Source organism: Struthio camelus, chromosome 9 (assembly GCF_040807025.1).
Source record: "Struthio camelus isolate bStrCam1 chromosome 9, bStrCam1.hap1, whole genome shotgun sequence".
Classification (NCBI taxonomy): Eukaryota; Metazoa; Chordata; class Aves; order Struthioniformes; family Struthionidae; genus Struthio; species Struthio camelus.
The window spans coordinates 23,165,459-23,181,555 of NC_090950.1; the positions used below are offsets into that span (position 1 = coordinate 23,165,459).

Sequence of the window (16,097 nt, forward strand, 5' to 3'; positions counted from 1 at the left end):
TTATGTGCTCATGTTTTGTCTGCCTGTCCCAGCTGGCTCTCTTCCCTGTGATTTTTAGAAGCTCTTGACTGGTTTTGACAGGGGATTGAAACTCTCGGGTTCCTATGAGTCTTGTGAAAATAGGTTGTTAGAGCAGCTTGTTAATTTAACCTGTTATTAGACATCATAGAATCAAGACAGGAGTAGGATGATGAAAACCAGTGATTGTGCTGCTTGAGGAGGGAAGGAAGAGGGCTGGGAAGGTGGATGTGTGTGGCAAGGCAGTGCCCCCGCCTTGTAGGGCTCTGCTGCTTGGTGCAGTGTGCTCTGGCCAGGCAGAGGTAAATGGAGGGTACCTGCTGCTGATGCACAGGCTAGAGGTTATCCATCCCCATCTCCCACCCCCCCCTTTTTTTTTTCCTGCTACATGCTGACATTTGGCCTAAAATAGGAAATCGCCCTGTAGACTGTATGTTGCTAGTACCTTAAATCCGTCATCGTTGATGGTCTAGAGACAAAGCTGTAGAAAATAAACTGGGAAGAGCTCTGGGGCTCAGGCCATGGCCGGACATGAGGAAAGAGCAGCTCTGTGCAGCATCAGACGTTGGACAGGACAAATCTGGACTGCCTGACTGTAGGGGTGTGTAAGTGTCCAGCTGCCCTGAGTGATCGCCCTGACAGGTACACAGACAGGAGGGTGCTGCAGCCTTTCCTTTGCTGATGACCAGCACTAAAAAAACTGCTCTGTGGGCAGATCCCTCTAGTTTCTGACAGCAGTCCTGTCCCGGGAAAAAAAAAATTGTGTACTTCACGATTGCCATGCTGCTGTTTAGCTATAGGGACTATTTCCTCATGTTTGTTTTATCCTCACTTGCCTAGGAGGATGTGAGGATTACCTTAGGGGATGTGAAAGGAGTGCGTTAGGTGTATATCTGCCAGCTGCGAGGGCCTGATCAAAGTCGTGGCGCTCAAAGTTTAGAGGAGGTTTTTTTTTTCCTGGTGGACAGCTCAGAGTAACTGAGTGAGCCTTGGTGCAGACAGGAAAAGATCAATAGTCCCACTCTGTGTAGTAACTGATCTTGGGTGTTTGAGAGACAGAAATAAAACATTGCAAATGCCTTTGCTGTACTTCGTAATGTGAGAAGATGTTTCTTTCTCATCAGCTAGCATTTGGCATGTGTCCAAAAGCCACAAGTATCAACAGTCCTTGTGATTCTTACAGATCCTATTTTTATCCCTGTGTCTTTCTGGTTCTCCTTTATCCGTTTTAAATGATGGACTGCAACAATAAAGAAATGCTGCCCCTATAAGGGAGCGTGCACAGCTCCTCCTCAGGGAAGGAAGCCCTCCTGGTGTCCTGGCTGCATGGATCCAGCTGCTGTTCTGCACTGCCAGTGCTCCAGTGGCTGGTTACAAGGAGGAGGGGCAGGGAGCAGAGCAAAGGGGGAGAAAGGAGAAGGGCTCTGCATGCTAGCAAGAATCGGGGCTCGTGTCACACTGAAGGTTACTCAGGGTTAGTGGCAGAGTACATCAGTACAGGGGAGAAAAGCATGTTCCCCTCTGTCCAGGCGTCTTATTTCCAGCACCCACAATGCTGCCGGGGGGCAAAGGCACAGAGACTGGAACTGTTTCCACCTCTCCCAGCGCGGCCTGGCTGGTGTTACAGTGATCATGGTGTTTAGGAGCATGAGGGAATGTGACCTGACATGCCTGCCCAGTTTTATTGATCACAACTGTCTCAAGGCTATCTGGTATCTGTCTCATCTCTCCTTGTATTCACCCGTCTCTTTCATTTTGTTCCCTGTCTGAGAACTCCTTAAGCCAAGAGCTGTACTTCTGATGTGTTGCACAGGAAGGCTCTTAGCTTTGCTTGTTTCCCTAGGCATTTTGACAAAAACTGGATAACTTTACAGTTAAGCCTAAATCCTGAATTCAGTTGCACTTTATCGTTATGCCAGTTGCAGGCTGGTAATTTGGGGAGTCTGTTGGTTGATCTTGCCAAACAGGTGCCTAGCAGGACAGACGTGACTCCTGCAGCCAAGCATCCATCAGCAAGAACGGAGGTCAAGAGAGCTAGATAAAATAAATGGTGCAGGAGTGGCAGCAAGTCCTGCCCTCTGCTTGCCCTATGAGGACTCCACTTATCTCCTGGCAATGTCTCTTTTCCAGTGGAGATGGTACTGGGATAATTTTAAAGGCTGATAAAGATCCTTGACTTGCCCTGGGTGTCCATGAGGTTCCAGGTCCAAGATAACAACAAAAGTTTTCTGGCTGGGTTGTATTCTGATCTTCGCTATACTCGCTCCTGCTTTTTGGCAACTTGCATGGGAATGAGCATGCACCAACTGTGACAGAGTTAGCTTCCCACTGCTGAAGGTGACCAAAAATGTTTGTGCATCAGTTAGGAAGTCACTTTAAGCTGATCAGTGTAATGAGATTCTGAAGCCATATGGCACTGGAATTAGTGCCTTCTAGTGCAGTAGTTGCATGCTGTAATTGCAACAGTGCTATGTGCTAAAAGTAATCTCAGCAGCAGTGGTTTGGGTTTTTTTTTTTCCCCCCTCCATTTGTCCCTTTTAGGACTTAAAGCAATGCTTGGGATGCAAACCTTTATTAAAAAAGGAGGGCAGGGAGGCCCTGAGCTGCTTTTGATTAGTTGCAAGAAAAATAAGAAGTTAATAGAAAAGACCGCTTTTCGTTTCCTAGCCGAACAGTGGAACGGGCATTACCTGTAACAGTGCTAAGTGCTGTTTGCGCCCTGAGAATGGACCTTCACTGCAAGCTGTTAAGATGCCATGTAGCTTATCAGATTCATAATTTGGCTAGAGGGAAAGCAGAAAGGAGGTCATAGAGCATATACAAAAAGGAATAGTGTGCTCCAGCATACCTAACAAAGAATAGTTCAAACTTCAGATGAAAACACTACACAGAAAATAGGAAAAGTGTGAAGCTGGGATTTTGGGAATTAAGTATGAATTTTCCTAGATTCTATCAACATTTTTTGTTAATAACAGCAGTGGATTTAGATTACTTGTTTTTCAGCCTTGTAGACTACTGTGTGTGCTGGGAGCGGCTTCTCTTCATGAATAAATAAAATACTTCTTGCTGATCTCATTTTCTTTGGCTTTTGTAATTTTGGCTCATTGTAATTTTGAAGGTGGGTGGGAGGGGCAATTTTGTGTCTAGTCTAATAAATTTTCTTGAGGGGGGCCTTACAAGGCTGTCAGAAAAGGGATGTGTACTTCCCCTCAATTTTAATGACCATGGGTAAGTTGCAAATGGGGAGTATTTTACAGTATTTTCTAGCTACCTTATTTACATGTGCAGCAGAGGTAGACTTCCCTCCCTCCTTCCTCTGGCACATATATGCTGTTCCCAGACTTGATTCTTGACTCCTCCTGAGAAACGCAGTCCCTTGGCACTAGCATCACTGAGATATGGTGTGTTTGCTGCGTGTGTCTGTGCTGACCAGTCATACTAGCCCTTGGAGCACTGCTTTCTTGGGCAGAAGCAGATCCCTTTGTGAGAAGGGAAGAGACTTAAAACTGATTTAACTGGGTTGACTTTAAATTTGTGGCAGGCCTCTGGCCACGCAGGATGGTGCTTGCTGTCATTACTGTTTCCCTAACAGAAGTACCAGTTCACCTTGGCACTGGAGCTTTTTTTAATGAAACTAGGAAGTAGTGCAATTCCACTGGCTGTTCTAGGTAATGGTGGCTGAGAATATCTGGGTTTTCTTCTTGCTTCTGACAAGATTTTTACATCTCTTTCCTTGCTTATTCATTGGCAGGCTAGCCCTGATCATGTTGTTGCTAGGTGATGCAGACAATTCATGAACAGAAAATGTCCTCTTCATTAGCTTTTTCAGACATTTAGGTATGGTTGTCTGGAGCAATAGGGAAATAACTCCCTTCCACTCTGATGTCTCTGGAGACAACCGAAGGAAGCAGGCAGGCCTTTTTTTTGGTGTACCTGCTCGCTCTACTGTGCTCTTCTGTGTGCAAAGAACAGCAGCTTGCTTTCAGTTAGAATGATTCCCTTTAGCCGAAAAGAGGAAAATCGGAAAGTCAATTATCTATGAGGAAATGCTGGTGGCATTTTTGGTAACATACTACTTTATTCCTGCAAGCCAGCTGTTGCAGCAGCTCCTGGGCAGATGCATCAGGTGCCGAATGCTATAGCACAGAGGAAGCAATTTGTATGGTAGGAAACGGCGCAGCTTTGTTGGAGCTCCCTTGTCAGAGGTTTCAGATTGTGTCAGAGGCTGGCCCAGCTGCTTGTGAAAAGTGAATGAAGTCACTTCAGAATAAGCAGATCCTTCTGTCATCCCTGCCAGGCCCTGCACCAAGCCCTTCATCCCTGAAGGGAACCTCCTGTACCCTGTTGCTAAATGTGTAGCAGATAGTCAGCTTATTTTTGGTTTGGAGCTGGTGTTGGGGAACCCCAGGCATCGGAGATGTTTGTTTGGTGTTGGAATGGGTCAGCATTGTCTAGGGAAAGACTGAGCCTTAAATGATTTTTGGATAGTCTTCCTGATGTGCTGTGCTTTCCAGGCTCCCACTTATGGCTCTTTTCTCTTTGCATCCCCCTTTGAGCATTGAGCTTCCTCCTTCGCATCCGAGTGTCTCGCAGAGCCTCCTGTTGCTGTGCTGCTTATATACCAGTGGGAACGGAGTACGCAAGGGAGGATGGCAGACAGAAGTCTCTTGTCAGAAATGGTGGATGACTCTCACATCGCGTTGTATGTGTACATGCGCAAAGTTTAAGTGCCATTATTCTGTGTATGTGTGTACACATGCATATAGTGAGAGAAGCTTATTCTACAAGGTATATCATGTTTGTCTGTGTATGGAAGGACATCTTGAGCCCTAAAATGAAAGAAAAGAAGCTGTAAGGAGGTCAAAAGAAAGGCTTTAAGTTAAAAGCTCTGTGCTATGTTTCCATAGCTATTTTTGCTCATGTGCAGCTATCTTTGCTTTGTTCTGCAAACTAATTCTTTCTGCACCATTATTTTCCCCATCCGTAAAATACGGCAGCCCTCAGTAATTTCCCTGTGGAAGCCCTAATAAGTGTTTTACAGATGCTAATGAATCGGATCACCCAACAGCTCAGCAGGTTGTTGCTCCCACTTTGCAAACAGGGTAGCAAGGGCAAAGAACAGGAAGGTAATGAGCTTCATGCCACTGGAAACCTAGGGGCAAGGGAGCACGAATCTTTAAGACCGGCGACCTGCTTTTTTGCTTCCTATAACCAGAAGGGGCGGTCTGGAGACTACCCCCTTCCCAGGTCTGGTTGCTCTTTGAATGCCTGGTCAGTCTGTGTGCGCTGGATTAGGGAGTTGAACTGGCTCGCTGGCAGGGGGAAGCTGCATGAGTATTTGGGATGGGGGAGAAGTACGGCTGAGTTGATTTTCTGTGTGCTTTAACCACCAGGCACTCATGCTTTTCCATCTCCTGCTTATTCACTGTTTCGGTAACAGTATGACAGGAGGCTTTTTTCCCCCGGGGCATCTTTGTTGCTCTAATGCACCCCCTGATCTGTGTGTTAATTAGGCTTTGCCTTTCCCACTCCAAGTCTAGGGCTCAGCTGTGATCTGAGAGGGCCATGAGCTGAACAACACTGGATGCAACTATGCAAAGTGCTAAATTCATCAGTAGTGCTTGAGGCAGAGAAGGCTAAACCTCTCCTAGCAGGAAGTTTGTTCTGCACACAGGTGCCTGTGGCTGAGGTCTGCGTTGCAGCTCAGTGCTGGTTTATTAGCTTCATGTCTTATTCTTTGCGCTGTCACCGGTACTGGCCTTGTGCCTGTTCATGCATCTCCTTCTGCACTGTCCCCCAACATGGAAGGACCCTTTTTATTTCACTGGGCCTGAGCCTTCTCTGCACTTGGATCCAGGAGTACCACTTGCTTCCATGAGGCTCTGATCAATGTTATCTATTATGGGAACAGTTAAAAGAAGGAGGAAAAAAAATCAACCTAAACAAATATCCAGCACCTTCGAAGAGAGACTTCTAAATATATGTTCCAGATGACGCATTTTGGTGTCAAACTGAAGGATCCAGCTTTGTAAAACTGGGGGGGGGGGGGAAGGTTGGTTGGTGGCTGCTCTGCATAGCTAGCAGAGTATGTCTGAGTAATACTTCCCTTCTGTCCTCCATTTGCTGCTTGTCCTTTAGATCATCAGATCTTCTGAGCAGGGACTGTACACCGTGACAGAGGGCTTTCTTGCTCAGTTGCAGCCTCTCAGCACCTCTGCCAGACATATGAGTAATTAGTTGAGCAGCTCTGCAGAGCAGTCTCCTTGCACTGTCCAAGCTGAAATGCAAGAGTAAAAAGCCGGTGTCAATAATGAAGACTCGTAGGACTATAAGCCTGAAAGGGACTAGAAATCATGAAGGAAGACCTTTTTTTAAAGCAAAATTCTTTGTGACTGTGTCTGGCTTTCTCTTTAAGATGCGTCCTGTGATTTTTACAGCATGTTTCTGGGATCCTCTCGCCTCATCCTAGCTTATAATATAGCTTGAAACTAACGGTAAGGAAGGGCATGGGCTTGTGCCTAGATTTACAGCTTTAGTTCTGAATGAGAGAATAAAGTAAACTGATACTGAGAGTAAGGAGGGAAAACAAACACAGTCAGTAAGCCTATAAAAGTCTTAACCAATTGCAATGGCGAACATCCTGCTGGCGATGGTGACCTTGAATGAACTAAGTGGGATAAAGTCACCAGCCTTGACTGACAGCTGAAGAACCAGACTGGATTCCAGCAGACAAAGTGAGAGAGCAGGTTCCTGACAAGAGTCTCCTGAGCTCTGGCAATGGCTTCTTGGTGTCAGAAATGTGGACAACAGGTGCCCAGGAATCCACCCTTCACTGGTGTCCGAATAACAGAAGGAGAAATGAAATCTTACCACGATTTTATAGGAAGGTGCATTAAACTGGAGCGCATGGCAAAGAAAGGTATGTGCAGCATCTTTAACAGAAAGAGCATCTTTTGTTAGTGGTAGCTGTATTGCATTCCTCAGATTTGCAAGAGCTTATTTTTCTGATATTTTCTTCTCTAGGGAGTCAGTGGTGTAAATAACATAGAGAAGTGACTGGATTGGGGTCTTAACTGCAGTATGATTGAATTATTTGACTTAGCTGTATCTTTCTGGGATATTTGCAGTGATTTGACCTCGACGAGGTTGAAAAGGAATGCTGGGCTCCTTCTGAATAGCGTCTAACATCCTAATGAAATAGATATCTGAGGTTTCTGTATACGTCCAGAGCAGGTATTTGTTGTGCATGTAATACCATTTGAAAACCAATGCAAGGAGATGGGGCAGTGAGTTTCATGATCCAATTGACTCTGTCACCCCATGCTCTTAAATTACAAAGCAGAAGGTCAAAATCTTCCTGGCTATAAAGCTTCTGGTTTCACTTTACCCATTAAAAAAAAAAAAAAAAAAAACCTTGTCCTGTCAAGGTTTTTGTGCTCTGCATGAGTCAGACGGGTGTATAGGGCAGTATTTTGGGTTGCTAGTATAAGATGTTGGTGACCTGGCAACTTTTGTCTACTATATGTAAGCTCTGAAGTGGAACAATGTTAGAGTCTGTGCTTTTGGTTCTTTAATTGTATATCGAGATAGCTGAAATATAGAACACTTTTTGTCCCAGTTTGTCATTAGCGAGAAAGATTAACAAAACAACTGAAACCAAAGGGCTCTTTAGTTAATTTGGATGAATGCTTAGCCAAGCTTGAATTCAGAAGTATAGCATAGTATAGCATAGTCACTAGTACATGACAGATCTCGGAAAGCATGCAATATGACTGTACTTTTCATTGAATTGTTTATTATGATTTAATTGGCTCTTCAGCAAAACTTTTTTCAAATGGCCATGAACTAAAGTCACAGATGGCTTTTGTTCTTCCTTGATGAATAATATTTGGAAATGTGTATTTGAGTTGCATTCAGTGTGGAAAATGGAGACTATTCTGCAGAAAAAGATGTGTTCCAGAAGCAGTGGGTCTTCTGGCAGCTGCTGCTTAGAGTAAGATGGAGCTTGCAGATGCTTTCAATAGAGCTCTAACACACAATGCAAGGGTTTGAAAACTGCAAAGCCAGCTCATTGCATTTCTGCTTCTGCCGGCTGTCTGTGGTGTCTGCGCTGATTTGGGGGCTCAGTGCCTACCTATGCATTGTAGCATGTGGCTGACCTTTTGGTAACGCCGTTTCCAGTTGCGTTCTTTCTAGGGGAGGTGTTCTGAGTTCGGTGCAGCCTGGGAAAAATGCCTGGTATCTGAAAAAAGACAGAACAGAATTATGCAAAGTTCCCTGCTGAATTTGTGATCAAGGAGGTTCCAGGTTGCTTACAGCTGTGGAAACCTGTAGCCTATTGGAGACAGCTCAGGCATTTGCTTCTCTTTTCCTTCCTGTAGGTAGAGAGGGGGGAGACACTGGCAGAGCTTTGCCATGGTTACTGTTCCCAGGGAAACGCCTGCCATGCCCTTTGGGTTGCGAGATGACCTGGCATGGTGTTATGGGCAGGAATCCCTTAAAATCATTTGCTGCAAGAGAATGGATAGCGTTAACTCTGTCCAAGCCTGTCTCTGTTGGTGAGGCAGGGAGCATCTTTGCTGCTTTTTTAAATTCTACTCATTGGGCCGCAGGAAGGACAGAGTTAGGTTGTTAGGGACAAGATGCCTTCAGCCGCATGCATTAGAGCATAATTGGCTTATTTTCACAGGTCAAGCGGTGACAACTCTTGTTGCACGTGGTGATCGTGTTGGACTAGGGCGGAGACGCTGGCAAGGTGGCAAACAAATTGGTAATAATGGCATTGCCTGGATTCTTTCCTCCTGCTCTGCCACAAACTGGCTCTGGCCTCGTGCTCGTCTCTCTGCTTGGTTGGGGGCAATGGAGGGCACCTGCAGGTAACTACAGCAGCAATGACTGAGGCCACGTGGTTGCAGAGGAGACTGCAGTGGCAGAGTCCTTTCCTATTGGGGTTACAGCTGAGTGGCCCAATTCTGTTGGCTTGCATCTTATAAGGACTGAGCAGCCCTTTCTCTGTGCACTGCCAGAGCATGGCAAAGAAAGGCACTGTATCTTTTTCTCTGGGGTGGTTTTTGTGAGGTTTTTCTTACTACTTTCTGTCCCCTTGAGATCAAGCACCTCCCCACCCCCAGGCAGGCAGTCCAAATTTAAGCGTCATGGTAAGAGAATGCATGAGACCAAAGGCAGACAGGAAAGGTCACAAGGAGAAATGCTGCTGGGACATAAGGTACAGCAGGAATAAAAGGCAGAAGCTCCTGTGATGCTGTAGTATTTGCTGAGGAGGAAGAATCTTTCTTTTTTTGTCTAATCTATTAATTGCTAATAGAGAGTTAAAAGGTCCCTTATAGCTTCTGTGGCCAAATCTTAAATTTCAGACCACGTTCATCCTGGGGTAGCCAGGATTGAATTTAAATACCTGCTCATACCCAGGTCTCAGCATGTATGCTGTTTCCTGGGTTTAATATCTGTGGCAAAGGCAGCTGCAGGTAACCCACCCCCAGTCAGCAGTTCCCCATAGCAAGCTGGGCTGTACCACGCCAACTCGGTATCTGGATCCTGCAAGTTCAAGGCTTCCTTTGAATCAGTGATTTGTTTTGAGGAGTGGTTATGAGCGTGGTTGTGATCTCCTGTTCCATGTGATGAGACAAAAATGGAGAATGCTTATGAAAAAGAAAATGTCAGTGTGGGAGTATGAAGAGCAGTTTCCCAGGGGCTGAGCGATGATTGCTCAGAGCAGAGCACCACAGCCTAATAGGTGAGGGAATGGGGCCCTGACTGCCTGCAACAGGCAGAGGAAGGACCTTGCTATATGAGCTGGCCAACAGGAGCTAAAGCCCCCTTTGGGGGCTGATGTACAAATGATGATGTTTTGAGCACCAGTATGCAGCCCAGACTTGCTGGGAGCTACAGCTTCAAGGTGCACATAGCTGAACACGACTTAGGGGAAGGAGCACCCAGAAGGTGAGACATGAGAGGTGACAGGGACTGCAGTCAAGAGGTGATCTTCCTTGTGATGCTCTCAGTTCCTCACAAGAAGATATTGAAACTGAAAGCAAAGCGTAGCCTCTTGTCAAAAAATACGTAATTCTTGGACACACAAGCTCATGTGCCTTTCAGCAATGATGTGATTATTCATGCCACCTGGCTGTTGGTTAGCATCTTGTATGCTTGAAGATACCTCCTGCCAAAAAGGTGACCTGCTCTGCATTCAGTCTCCTGTGCCTTCAGAAGTCCTTAATGAGCTTGTCACGTGATGTCTGAATCCTCTAATGGGACCATGCTGCTACTGGGGCTCGACATGGATGCATGAGCCTTGGCTGACTGGACTAGTTTCCGCAGGCTGCGGAGCTTGAGGCTGCATGTGGATTGTGCATTTTTAACTGAAAAAATGTATTCTTGTCTATGCTCAAGGCTGGTGGCTGGATAAAAGAGGGTAATGAATCTGCAAGCACCAAGGAGCAAGCAGTTCGTTACTGAGGCTATTCAGGATTCTGCTGTTACTGCAAAAAACAGGCAAGATCTCCTTGTCAGTGGGCTGGAGGCCTGTCTCTTGAGCTAGCAGTATTTCTGCTTTTGTCCTTCCCTAGGACAGATGAATGCAGCAATTATAACTGTCCAGCAATCATAGGCACTTGTCCACTGTCCTACTGCTGTGTCTCTGTTGTTGCTGGGAATGAAAATCAATTCTTCAAACCTATCTGAAGGAAGAAAGGAGACTGAAAAATGAGAAATACTTTAGAGCAGTTAAGGATAAAACCTAACTTCACTGGTGCTGTCTTCAGAAGGAAATCCAATCTGAATGAGACGAGACTAGAATTTCTTGGAGGACTTTTGGAGCTCTTCAGTAGTGAAATAAATGAGAAACTCCTTCTTCCTATGCATATTTGATCTCTGTTTACAAAGGTGCTGATTACTGAAGAAAGTATGACTATCATGTGAAGAATGAGATCTGTAGTACCTGTGTAAATAGGAAGTATTTCTAAACCCAGTGAGATTTAGTCATGGTCTCTTCATGCCTTGCTCAGAATTTTTCTCTTAATTTGCATTCAATGTCTGTTCCCTTCTTTAATGCAAAAATCTGCCTGGGGAACCTGAGATAAGGTAGCAAACAATTTTTTTCAGCTGGCTCTCACTGCAAAGGAAGTAACTACAATAAAAATATTGTTTTTCATGGAGGTTTTTATAACAAAAGATTGTTGTTGTGGATGCCAGTCTCTGTCTCCACCTCTTCCCATTGGTATGCAGCCTGCTCTGCTCCTCTTGTACAATACTGAACCCTGTCAGAGAAGTTCAGAGAACGGCAATGAAAGTAGGGAAGGCATAGCTTGATTTCCATTTGAAAAGAGTTTTGAGGGATAAGTACTACTGAGAAGATCAAGAGGAGAAATTCTCAGAGGACAAGTTATAGCAGAAGCCTTCTGGGTACTTATGTTTTTTCCCTTCCTCCCACAATATCGGAACAAGAAGCAACTTGCTGAAAGGGAAAAGCACTAAACATGGCTGATAGACAGATTGCTATAATTGGTAATGTTTTGTTAACTTGTGGGACTTATTACCACAAGATGATAGCTCAGTTTGTTTTTCTGCATTGCCTAAACAGCAGTGCAAATTGTCTGGGGAGAGGATCTCAGGCAAGAATAGCGCTCAGTGTGATGGGAAGTCGAGGAGAGTCTGTAGTGCAGTGTTCTCGCCCCTGTTCTGCTCATGGATCTTCTCTGAATTCAGCCAGATCTGCCACACAGTACCCCTTTTAAAGACCCATTTATGTTATGCTGATATGTTGATCTTGTGTATAAATTGTTGCTTCTCTCTCTGAATCTCCTTCTGTGTATTAGTCTGTCTGGTGACATTTCTAAGTCATAGATTCTCCTCCTTCACCCTCTGGGCGCTGGATAGTAGAATTGGTGGTGCTCAAATAGAAAAAAGGATAAATAAAACTTGGTTATAGCAACCCAGCTTCCTATCTACAGATGTTTAGACTGTATCAGGTGTCTTGTTCCACAAGTTTTTGATCCTATTAGTCCATTCCACTTGTCAAGGACAAAAAAAAAAAAACTCGTATGTTTTTTGCTGCAGCAAGAAGTGTTGACCAGACATGATTTTTTCCACTTTTCTAACCCAGGGTGTCTCAGCAACTTTCTCTTCTATGCAGAAGCAGCACCTTATATTCAGAACGTGTTCCTGTATGAGCCATTAAAATGGGGATTGCAGAGTTCAGCTGGTTTGTCTAAACTCTTGAGTCATTGCCTTGATTCAGTGTGCAACTGTGGGAGGCCCTTAAGGAGCAGCGGTCTGCGTGACTGAAGATCTGATTATGAAATGTGTATGCTGCTAATTAGCAAGGTCATCTTTCACTAGTATCAGGAAAAGCTGAGCTAAGAAGCCAAGAGGTGGGGAAAAGGTAAAGGAATAGGATAATCTGTAATATTTTTCCCTTTAGCTCATTACAGGTTGACTTTATCACTACACTCAGGAGGGATGATCTGCCAGTGACAGGATGAAAGTGAGGGAAGCTCTCCAATTTTTTCAGTCAAAAACATAAGAATCAATGGGGGGGGGGGGGGGAAGTGAAGTGAGCTCTGAAACAAGCCCGTTCCTTTGCTTTAGGGGGCTCCAAGGGAAGCAGTGGATTTGCAGTTGTCTGGAGTCCTTAACATAAGATTAAAGAGCTTTCTAAAATGCTCATTTAATCCAATTTCTGTGAACTTATTGTGTGTTCAACAAGTCAAACACAATGAACCAAGTCGTCCCTTCTGGTCCTGCAGTGAAAGATCTGGGAAGACGATGCTTGAGTTAGTTACTTGGATACGAGCTAATCCTCGTTGTGTTTTTGGAGTGCTGCACTCAAGAGTGAACAGATGGACCTTGTGGAGTCAGATGATCGGATGATGCATGGTATTTCAATGAAACGGGTGAATTAGACTAACTGAAGATCAGGTCCTTGGATTAAAAAAGGAAAATTTTTGTATGTACTGCAGATGCTTACCAGTAACACAAAACGGGAACATCAATAGGTGCTACTCTGTTCCATATGCTGGCAGGACAGTGTTTGGATAGTTCAAGATTTGGTTCTACTGAGACAGGTAGGACCAAGCCTTTTGTGTCTACCCCATTAGATGGCAGCACATCCTACAGATGTGCACTGAAGTTATCTTTACTAATTATATAGAAGAAACGCCTGATACTTGAAAAATAACACTTGTAAATCTAAGTTATGAAACTTAAGAGGCGATGCCTGCTGCTTCCACTGAGCATGCCTGTGGATTGTGAGGAATTTCTTGGTGCCTCTTTTTCTGTGGGTTTGTAGCTGTTCTTGTCTCACTCCCGTGTAAGGTTAGCTATTTAAGTTCACTCGCAAAGTAGTATTTAGTCTTTTGATTCCCCAGCTGGATCCACTGCTTTGTTTGCAGCCTCTCTATGTGCAGGGGTAAGATGCTCTTAAGAGTAGCAATCTATGGTCTGACACACTTATCAGCCAGTTAAACAGATGTGATACTTGTCCTAACCCTTTGGAGGGTTCCCTCTGCTACTAGAGGGGACAAGTCTCTGCAGGCCGGTTACAAATTCTGCCCGGGAGAGGGCAGTGCACTACACCAGACCTTGTGTGATGAATTCTGCTGGGCACTGACTGGCTGTTCTGGGGCTCCGACTGGAGGTGAGCTGGGCCTCCGTGCTTAATTCAGCTGTTGTCCCTTCACTGTGTGCAAGCAGCACCAGGAGCTCCCATCTGCACCTCTGCAGCCTCCCCTCCTGAGAGCAAAAACAGCTGGAATGGGAGACAGATTTTCGTGTAACCTTGGTTCACGTGAACAGTTACGTCAGTACGGGCAGTGGAGTAACATTATGCATGTGCTACAGCTAGTAAGTTCGTTTGTTTGGCGTGCAGTTCAGGGGAGGCTAGGGAAGGAAAGTGCAGTGCAGCAACGTATTCTTGTATCTTGTTGCTCTCATAGTCTGCCTATATCCACTTAGCATCTGTCTGTAACGCTATAGGTGTCTTGAGGTCTAATATGTATCCAGTACTTAGTATGGTGATGCTCTATTTAGTGTTTTGGTGCTTGTCTGTAACATGATAAAACTAGCTGGATTTGACATGTAATACTATAATCAATGTGATATGTTCATTGGCATCTGATGGGCGAACAATGAAAAAGCAGGCTGTATTAGCCCTTAGTGACCTGCTCCAGCAGCTTGACCATATGGACGGCTTTGGTCTGCTCCTCATTTTACAAGTGGGGAGCTGAAGGATTGGCTGGTGAGCTGGAGTCCCCGCCCTCTGCCTCAGTTTCCCTATCTGTAAAATGAAGGACACTTGTCTCTTGGGCTGGACTGATGGCAGGAGGTTTGGAAGAAGCAGATGTTGCTACTGCAGCATGCTTCCTTGGGGGGAAAGCCACCTTGCTCTGCTCTAGGTACAGCACCCAAGGCCAGGTAGAGCTGTTAAGGTTTACGCTAGCAAAGGGACAACTTTATTTCAGTACCAGGTTTATTGATAGTAACATATGATTGCTTCAGTCAGCTATTACTGCCATGTTACTGTTATCACACCAACGTGAAAGCACATGCATACTTTAGTCGCTGGAAACTTGTGCGTGTTCTGAAGTATTTGTTGAACTGGGGATCTTCCTGTCATTAATGATGTTATTCCCCAGTCTAAGAGCTGGCTTCAGGTTTTCAACCAAATTCATAGGTCTTGTGCAGTATTCTCCTTTGTCTCTAAATAGCGCCGTGCTGTGGGGAGAGGGTGTGCCCTGGGGCCAGTGCTCCAAGATGCTATTTGCAGCAGTGCTGTTGGTTTCCCTTGGCCTGCCATACTCTACTATTGAAAGTTATTTTAATGCCAGCCCTTTCCATTCCTTAGTCTGGGCAAGTGAATCTGTTTTGTGTCTATTGGGATTTACGTTAATTTATCCATGTTAAGCTGTGAATACCTCCAAGCGTCTTAAGGAATCTGCAGGCTCTGGACGGGAGCTGCTGGGGAAGGAAGAGGCCAGCTGTGCCTTGGGTTAAAGCCTAGGTACGGTGCATGTCAGAGGTCTCCTCTGTGGTTTGCGTAAAAGCAGTTACTAAGCAGTTTGTGCCGTCTCCTCCAGAAGGGCGTCAGCTCTTTGCAGCGCTGGTTAGATCCAGGACAGCTTCCACAAAAGGCTGCCTCTCCATCCCTCCCCTCTGCCTCGTGTGAACTCATTACCGCAGCAGGGCTCCGGGGAAGCCAGCCTGAGACACAAGGGAGGGCATGCGCCCTCTGAGGGGGAGGCAAACCTTTGAAGTGTGGTGGTGGTGTTGCTTTTTCTAATGGACGTCTGAACTGAGATGGCGGTGACAGCTTGAAGACTGCTGGAGGGGTGGCCGGGTGTCTTCGGGCAGACAGGTTGGCTGTGAGCAGTATTTGTCCTGTTACGGAGAGGTATATACGAAGCGCTGCTGGCGGCAGCGGTGGCTGCTAGGGCTCGGTGTTCGTCTCCAGTGGCAGTAACCAGGGAAATAATTTTGAGCTAACTGGCCCCCGTTCAGGAGGGAGCGAGAGAACAGCCCTTTGGCTCCCGAGCTGACTGGTCTCTCATAAAGTAATTAAGTGAATGATTTTGCTGGATGCGGTAATTTGGAGCAGAGCCAGCGGCTGGGATTTTTTTAAGATGCTGTTTGGGCTGTGAAACTGTCCGCTGGCAAGCGCTGGGGAGGAAGGAGCGTAGTCTGCCATCCGTCTGCTCTCTCTTGATTAGCTTAGTGTCAAAGTACTACAGTGAATGTATTTAAACTCTGCAGTTTGCTACATGTGGATTTTGTTAGTCTTGACGGATTTTAAAATGTCAGTGTGGAAATGTGAAATCTTCTTTTTTGCATTCTCTGGGCAGGAATTTGCGTTCCGGCAATCCAGCATTGCTGTGAAGCAAGGATTCTTGGAAGAAGGTGAATTAACTCTTCTCTGGCAAGGATTAGAAACCATCCGGAAGCGTTTACTGCCGAGGGACTAGACAGTGGGGTGGGTTGCACTGCCTTATATCTGGGCAAATTCCTTGAAGGTGCAGCTGAGACTGGACTCTGGCCTTTAATGTCTTTTAATCAGGGAAGTTTGTCTT

General features: G+C 45.5%; 1 protein-coding gene across 6 annotated transcripts in view; it reads left to right on the top strand.

Moving 5' to 3' along the window:
• Nucleotides 1-16,097, top strand: part of MCF2L2 (MCF.2 cell line derived transforming sequence-like 2) — a 194,507-nt gene that overhangs the window by 16,916 nt on the left and 161,494 nt on the right. For 2 of the 6 annotated variants that reach the window (XM_009677281.2, XM_009677284.2), the window contains exon 1: nt 6,161-6,937. The exons of 1 other annotated variant lie outside the window; for it this stretch is intronic. In XM_009677281.2, the coding sequence (XP_009675576.2) occupies nt 6,796-6,937 (142 nt within the window). In that variant the 5' untranslated portion in view covers nt 6,161-6,795. Of the gene's footprint in view, nt 1-6,159; nt 6,938-7,232; nt 7,252-16,097 lie in introns of those variants that run through there. 3 more of the 6 variants (XM_009677282.2, XM_009677286.2, XM_068953667.1) reach the window with 3 other exon arrangements.